Source organism: Sinocyclocheilus rhinocerous, unplaced genomic scaffold, assembly GCF_001515625.1.
Source record: "Sinocyclocheilus rhinocerous isolate Xijiao unplaced genomic scaffold, SAMN03320098_v1.1 scaffold3461, whole genome shotgun sequence".
Taxonomy (NCBI): Eukaryota; Metazoa; Chordata; class Actinopteri; order Cypriniformes; family Cyprinidae; genus Sinocyclocheilus; species Sinocyclocheilus rhinocerous.
Window position 1 is genome coordinate 44,652 of NW_015644360.1, and position 7,331 is coordinate 51,982.

Here is a 7,331-nt window from a genome sequence, read left to right on the forward strand (position 1 = left end):
GTGATGGCCAGGTGTGTTCAGGTGTGAGTGTGTGTGTGATGGTCAGGTGTGAGTGTGTGTGTGATGGTCAGCTGTGAGTGTGATGGTGAGGTGTGTTGCTTGTCAGAACACGAGCTGGTCTCACACTGGTGTGTCTCTGGTCTCAGGCTCGTGTGGAGCGGATGGAGGTCTTCATGAAGAAGGGCGAGGAGCTGGAGAAGAGCCTGATGGAGAGCCGGAGGAAGCTGGCGGAGGCGCAGCGGCGGGTGCAGGAGCTCGTCTCGGCGTCCACTCCGGAGGCTAAAGCCGATCTGGCCAAAGTGCAGGAGGAGGAGAAGCAGCTGAAGAAGCAGGAGAGGTCGTGGGAGAAGAAGTTGCAGGAGCATCGCATCGAGGAGAAGAAGATGCCCTGGAACGTGGACACGCTCAGCAAGGAGGGCTTCAGTAAGGTGCGTCACTGCCGGCACACGCTAGCGCTCCAGAGACACGCGACTGACGCTCTGCTGTCTGTCTTTCAGAGCGTCGTCAACGTCAAGCCGGAGAAGGAGGAGGAGACGGAGGAGGAGAAGGAGGAGAAACACAAAACCTTCGTGGAGAAATACGAGAAGCAGATCAAACACTTCGGTGAGCTGCTCTTCAGTGCGTCACGCGTGTAAAGGCCGGGCCGACGGTCGGCTTCAGTTTGGCTCTAGTCAGACACCGTCAGCTGTTTTTCAGCCGACTCTGCATGTCGGCGAGAAAGAGAACTCTGATTGGCTGTTCAGCTTAGCGAATGAGCGCACAAGAAATACACTGACAGAAGCAACCAATGCGGGAGTAAAGAGGGAGCACAGACACTTGTTGTCATTCTGTCTGTTTCTTCCCTTCTTCAACTCCAGTGCAATTTGCATCTTAGCAGACATGATTGAAAAAAGCGTCACGAATCCATCAGTAATGAGCGCGGCTGGTGTAAACGATGGTAAAAACGGCTTGCTATGTGTATCCACAGCTCCAGCTCTTAGACCGCTGCCTCCTGCTGGAACGGGAGAGTCACGTTCTCTCACGCAAGCGCTAGTTGGCCATCGGCTGCAGTCTGTGCACGGTGTGCTTCTGCAGGTTTGTTTGCCCGGCGCAGGCCATGCGAGGCTTTCCTCAGCGCTTGTTCTTTGCCGTGGGTTTGGTGTGTCTCTTCTCTGAAAGTCTCATCTAGTGTCGCCATGATAGCAAACCACAGTACCAACCCCAGTCAAATACCATGATTCTCCTTACATACAGAAGCTACTCTACTTTATTTTAATGTGTTTTTTATGTAACTATTTGAAAATAAAAATAAAGTAAATGAATTATTAACAATGTGTTATTACCTATTATTAATGCTATTAATAATTAAAAGCAAATACTACAGTATAGTGTTAGCATGTAGCCTTCAAATACTCTTCAATTATGTAAACATTGCTGTACAAAGATCAAATGAACGTAACAAAATAAGAAACCCATTACAGGTAAAGTTGTGTGTCCTGTCAGTGCTGCACCTTATATGTGCGTCACTCCTGAAACCTTGCAGCGTGAGTTCTGCAGCATGAAAACTAAAACTGTCACTCAAATTGTGATTGGGTCACATACAGAAGTTGAGCAACAAACTCACAACCGTAAAATCGGTCTCTACTGCACAATCAAGCTCTTATTCACATCACGTTTACACTTTGCTGATTATAGTGAAAGTATTCGCGGGTGCAAAGCTCACGCTGAACGAACTCTAGCGTAACGAGCAGGTTCTGACATAAACACCTCTGATCACACGCCCTGCAAACACATTTGTGAAACACACCTTGATCACTCTGTACTCACACACTTACACACACACACACACACACACACACACACACTCGCTCTCATGGAGCAGGTGGCCCATCAGACCATCGTCATGCAGTTTATCCTGGAGCTCTCCAAGAGTCTGAAGGTGGATCCTCGCGGCTGCTTCCGCCAGTTCTTCACCAAAATCAAGGTGTGTGTGTTTCTCATGGTCTGTGTGCATCACAGCCACAGTGTGTATCGATGGAGATTCTGTCATTTCTTATGTATGTAAATATGCGCATGTGTTTGAGGTGTTAGAGAGAAACACGCGTGAATGAGAAAATCCACAATAACATTAGAGATGCGTCGGTCACATACACGCATCACATCAAAGTGTTGAGTCCCTGTGTGTTCAGACCGCAGACCAGCAGTATCAGGACGCCTTCAACGACGAGCTGGAGTCCTTTAAGGAGCGAGTGCGCGGACGAGCCAAGATCCGCATCGAGAAAGCCTTGAAGGAGTACGAGGAGGAGGAGCGGCAGAAGCGCATGGGTCCCGGCGGCCTGGATCCGGTGGAGGTGTACGAGTCGCTGCCTGCGGTGAGACACACACCACACAGCTACTGTACTCATGAGGACCAGATCTAACGGCTTGTTTAATGGGAGTAAATAAAGAAGGACATCAGCAGTCGGCAGAATGAACACTAGTTAGTGCTCACTGGAATCACAGAGACTCAGAGCAGGTGAAGTGTGGATGATTGTGAACATGCTGATGCTTCGTCCCGCAGGAGATGCAGAAGTGCTTCGACGATAAAGACATTCAGATGCTGCAGGACGCCATCAGCAGGATGGACCCGACGGTCAGTGTGCGCCGCGTGACGCCAGGCTCGGAGTGTGTTGATGCTAGTCTGATGACCTTCCTCTCTTGCAGGAGGCCAAACACCACATGAAGCGCTGCATCGAGTCGGGACTGTGGGTCCCGAACGCACGAGCGGACGAAGAGGGAGAGAAAGATAAAGAGGAAGGCGATGAGCCGCAGTATGAGGAAGTGAAGAAAGAAGAGCAGTGACCCCAGACCCCGCCGGACCCCAGAGCCATCTGATGAGATCAGTGCTGAAGCAGATCCTGAGCACGTCTCTCTCTTCTCTCATCATCACCGTTTGTTATTCATGCAGTCTTCTGTAGACGCTCTCCCAGCGCTTACGCTCCTCTAAAGCCAGATTGTGTGTTTTGGGTTTGATTAGCCGTTACTCACAGGTGAATGAAGATCTGCAGTATTATAGATAGAGGAGACAGTCCAGATGAATACTAATAATGAACTGATTTATTTGTTGGATGCTGGTCTCTTTTTGTTCATATGATTCACACTGCTCTGTTAGTGCTGTATGTTCAGTTTGTATCAGAATAAAGCTGTGGGCTGATGGGAAATCTGTGTCTGATTATAGCACGTTTATCTGTGCGTAAAGCTGCAGCAATGATGCCATTATCACAGTAATGACAAGATTATGGTGGAAACTAGTCTGCTTTTAAAATCTGGTCTCAGAATGAACCAAACAAACGCTCAAGTGAGGAAGGTCTCGTTGCTGCTGGAATAGAAATAACAGTGTTGTTAGTTATTGATGAGGTGGTTTCATTTCAAAGAAAACAAAAATCAAGAACATTTTTCAGTATTTATAATTACTTAAAATTGATTAATTATATATATATATATATATATATATATATACACACACACACACACACAAAGGTCATGATTAATCCATTTCCAGACAGGTTTTGTTTATTTTTGGTCTTACCCTGAGTCACAACGGTACAGCGGTCGGGACGGATTTCGCGGGAAATTGCGTACATACGTCATTCAACGTGCGTGTCTCGTGTCCGTAAAAAAGAAGCTGAAAATTAGTTGTCAAACTTGTCATAAGGAGCGAGAAATAGTGACCATGAACGATGGTAAATCAGAAACTCAAACAGAGCAAATTAAGTCCGTAATTAACCCCGAATCAGCGCCGGCTCTTTAGAGAGAACTCCGAGAATTGAAAGGATTTAAAGCGGATCCACAGATGTTACTTCATCACTCGCAGGTAAGAGCATTTATTTAACGATATGTAGCTCTCGAAGCCTCTTTTCATTACGGCTTTTTGTAATGCTGTGTTGGTTTTATTTTCAAGGATAGACTTAATTAGAAAGCTAATGGGTCGCCAAATTAACGTCTTCAGCTGTCAATTTGCGACCCTTTCCATCTAAACTACTACATCTTTTGAGATGTTTTAGTGGCGTTTCACCGCGATTAAAAAAAAAAAAAGGTTTCTAATTGCTCAAAACATAAGACATGGTTTTTAGATTTTCAGGTGTAAATTCACTAAGAACCACATGCGTCCGCGCAGAGCCTCAACAATGTTCTTCCGCAAGATGCATGTAGTTTTATTTAACAGTCCCATAGCTTTCAGAATATCGTGATTAAATGTGTGCTTCTGTCTCACACAGATGTTTGTGGTGTGATTCACATACTGTGCCTGCATAAGGATATTTCCCTTCTATATAATGTGCAGAGAGCAATCAGTCATGCAGGTGCCAAGAATGTTCATCCTCGTGGAGAAAAGAACTCGAACACACCAGGCATTGCAGTGTTTGCTGTCAGTGTGTCACGGGAAATGGCAGCATGGTGTATATAATACGCATGAGGTGAATCTCAAAAAAGAGGAATCTGGACAGAGTTATATAGATGTTATATATATCGATGAGGTTTTTGAGCTCATGGAGCTGCTCAGTCTGATGGACAAGACTGCATTCTCACTTAACCGCACCAATGACAGCAGCTGATGACAAGATTGTCTTTCAGAGTTGCTTTACAGGAGAATCTGAACCGTTTCCATCACTGATTCTGTTATTCTCCACGTTGATCTCTGTGAAGCAGCTTTACACAACCTGGACTGTATAAAGTGCAATAGAAATAAATATGACTCGACTTTGAAATAAAAATGTCATACATAAGCAAGCAGACTTTAATATTTCAGTTTAATGAAGTATTACAGATACATAGAGTACATTTCTTATTATGGGATGTCTTTTCTTTAAGAGTTGAACATGTTTCTTTTAAAGCATTAGGTGACCATAAGAAGAGCCTCAACAAAGACGGAAAGCATTTGTCGTCTCGCTCCTTTATAACTGCAGATGTTCTGATTAAAACACGAACCACAGATCAGTATTTACATCCCCTTAATTCAACAGATCAAGTCGCCGTGTGTTTGTTCAGTCAGTGTTCCAGAGCTTTCTGAAGACGAACACACACCTCCTGTTCTCCCAGAGAAAGCATCATCTCCGCCACACTGGGACCGTGCTGCAGACGCACAGAACAGACCGATAGTGAGAGAGTGAGTGTGTGTGTGTGTGAGTGAGTGAGAGTGTGTGTGAGTGAGTGAGAGAGTGTGTGTGTGTGAGTGAGTGTGTGTGTGTGTGTGTGTGAGTGAGTGAGTGTATGTGAGAGTGAGTGAGAGTGTGTGTATGTGTGTGTGAGTGTGAGTGAGTGAGTGAGTGAGTGAGTGAGTGAGTGAGTGAGTGAGTGAGTGAGTGAGTGAGTGAGTGAGTGAGTGAGTGAGTGAGTGAGTGAGTGAGTGAGTGAGTGAGTGAGTGAGTGAGTGAGTGAGTGAGTGAGTGAGTGAGTGAGTGAGTGAGTGTGTGTGTGTGTCACCTGTTGCGCGCTCAGAGCGAGTCTCAGCACTCTCATCGCTCCGCTGTATTTGGTGTGCTTCAGTCTGCTGGCGATGAATCTGAGCTCAGTGTTCAGATGCTCTGTGGACTCGAACGAGCCGCCGGACGCCACCAGCCTAACCACAAACACACAGACGCGTCACGACACGCACGAACACACCAGTAACGTGTGTGTGTGAGACTCACTGTATGACTGCTGCTGCGATGTCATCCACCTCTGCGCTCACTTCCTGCAGCTGCTGCCGCGTGACTCGCGGCCGGATCCACAGGTATGTATGCGTGTCATTGAGTAGCTCTCGCAGAGAGCAGACGTGACCCTGAAACACACACACACACACGTTCATTCAGTGACAGAAGAGCTCAATCAGATACTCGCTCAAACACACAAAGCTTAGCGATGTGGAAGTGCATTAGCATGGTTCAAATCGTACTTATCTGACTGCCATCAATTCGTAGCAGTGAATGAAGAGGTATCATATCGATCACAAGTGCAGTATGGAGTACCTCAAGGCTCAGTACTAGGGCCGTTACTCTTCACGCTTTACATGTTACCCTTGGGAGATATCATCAGGAAACACGGTGTTAGCTTTCACTGTTATACTGATGATACTCAGCTCTATATTTCTTCACAGCCCGGCGAAACATACCAATTTGAAAAAACTAGCGGAATGCATAGTCGATATAAAAAACTGGATGACGAGTAATTTCTTACTGCTAAATTCTGAAAAAAAAAACAGAGGTGTTAATTATTGGACCTAAAAATGGATGAAATGTTTAGACCTCTACTGATGATTAAATCTAGAGTATTTCCACGATTGTGTGTGGGTTCATGCACATGCTGAATCAGGTCAGAAGTGTTTAAAACAGTTAAAATTTATTTTTGTAATTTTGTAATTTATAATTTCTTTCTTTTTGCAGGCGACAGATCCTTCTCCTATTTAGCGCCCAAACTCTGGAATAACCTACCTAACATTTTTTGGGAGGCAGACACACTCTCTGCACAGTCCTCTGCACAATCTGACTTTGCTGCAGCCTAGAATTAAACTGCTAGTTTCGTTAGGCCAGAGGAGAACAGAACACTATTTCAACACACTATTTCTCTGTGTAATACTGTAAAGCTGCTTTGACACAATTTGCATTGTAAAAAGCACTATATAAATAACGAAACTAACAAAACAAAAACAAAGCGTGAGTGATGGCGTTGGCTCAGTTTGCTCTGCTACCTTGCGCAGCTGCAGGACTCGCTGCATGTAGTGCGGCTCCAGGACGGTGCGGTCGCTGATCCGAGAGCCGTGTGTGTGAAGAACCTGCTGACGCAGCTCATCCCGCAGCACAGCGCACCTCTCCTCATCCTCGATCCTGTGCTGCAGATGAACCCTACACACACACACAGCGCTGAAACACTCAATCCCAGTATCTCTGCTGCGATGTGATCAGCTGGCCTTTGTTAGGCCATATAAGACGTACACTTATCTTACAGTGCAGTACAGATAGTACACTGGGACTCTGTTCATCTGCATGTGTGACAGCTTTAACTAAAGAACAAACCTGCTGAACTCGTCTAGTTTGTCCAGATCCAGCAGAGCCGAGTGCGTCGTGATCTTGGAAATGTTAAACTCGCAAACTAATTCATCCAAACGCCGACCGATCCGATTATCTGCAGAAAAGAAAAAAACTGAAATGAACAACATTAACAAATTATTTTAAGTGTATGATGAATGTTTACTTTCACCAAACCCAATCGTATGCTTTGAGAACTTGAGATTATTCTATGATATGTGTGCATCTTTTTGAAAGCTTGAAGCTGGTCATCATTCACAGTCTTTATATGGATGAGCGCATGCAGGACATCTTAATTAATGGGGGGGGGGG

The 7,331-nt window shown here is 45.5% G+C and overlaps 2 protein-coding genes across 2 annotated transcripts in view; one reads left to right on the plus strand and one right to left on the minus strand.

Moving 5' to 3' along the window:
* The window catches only part of cdc37 (cell division cycle 37 homolog (S. cerevisiae)), a 7,217-nt gene extending 4,038 nt beyond the window's left edge, over window positions 1–3,179 (plus strand). Inside the window, exons 2-7 of the mRNA XM_016575896.1 lie at window positions 147–428; window positions 498–618; window positions 1,728–1,963; window positions 2,169–2,351; window positions 2,540–2,611; window positions 2,683–3,179. Coding sequence (XP_016431382.1) covers window positions 147–428; window positions 498–618; window positions 1,728–1,963; window positions 2,169–2,351; window positions 2,540–2,611; window positions 2,683–2,820 — 1,032 coding nt within the window. The 3' untranslated portion in view covers window positions 2,821–3,179. The remainder of the gene's footprint in view (window positions 1–146; window positions 429–497; window positions 619–1,727; window positions 1,964–2,168; window positions 2,352–2,539; window positions 2,612–2,682) is intronic.
* A 1,052-nt stretch (window positions 3,180–4,231) lies between these two features.
* The window catches only part of ears2 (glutamyl-tRNA synthetase 2, mitochondrial), a 20,449-nt gene continuing 17,349 nt past the window's right edge, over window positions 4,232–7,331 (minus strand). The window contains exons 5-9 of the mRNA XM_016575895.1: window positions 7,008–7,116; window positions 6,683–6,836; window positions 5,646–5,776; window positions 5,440–5,575; window positions 4,232–5,088 (exon numbers count right to left, since the gene is read on the minus strand). Of these exons, the coding sequence (XP_016431381.1) occupies window positions 5,005–5,088; window positions 5,440–5,575; window positions 5,646–5,776; window positions 6,683–6,836; window positions 7,008–7,116 (614 nt within the window). The 3' untranslated portion in view covers window positions 4,232–5,004. The remainder of the gene's footprint in view (window positions 5,089–5,439; window positions 5,576–5,645; window positions 5,777–6,682; window positions 6,837–7,007; window positions 7,117–7,331) is intronic.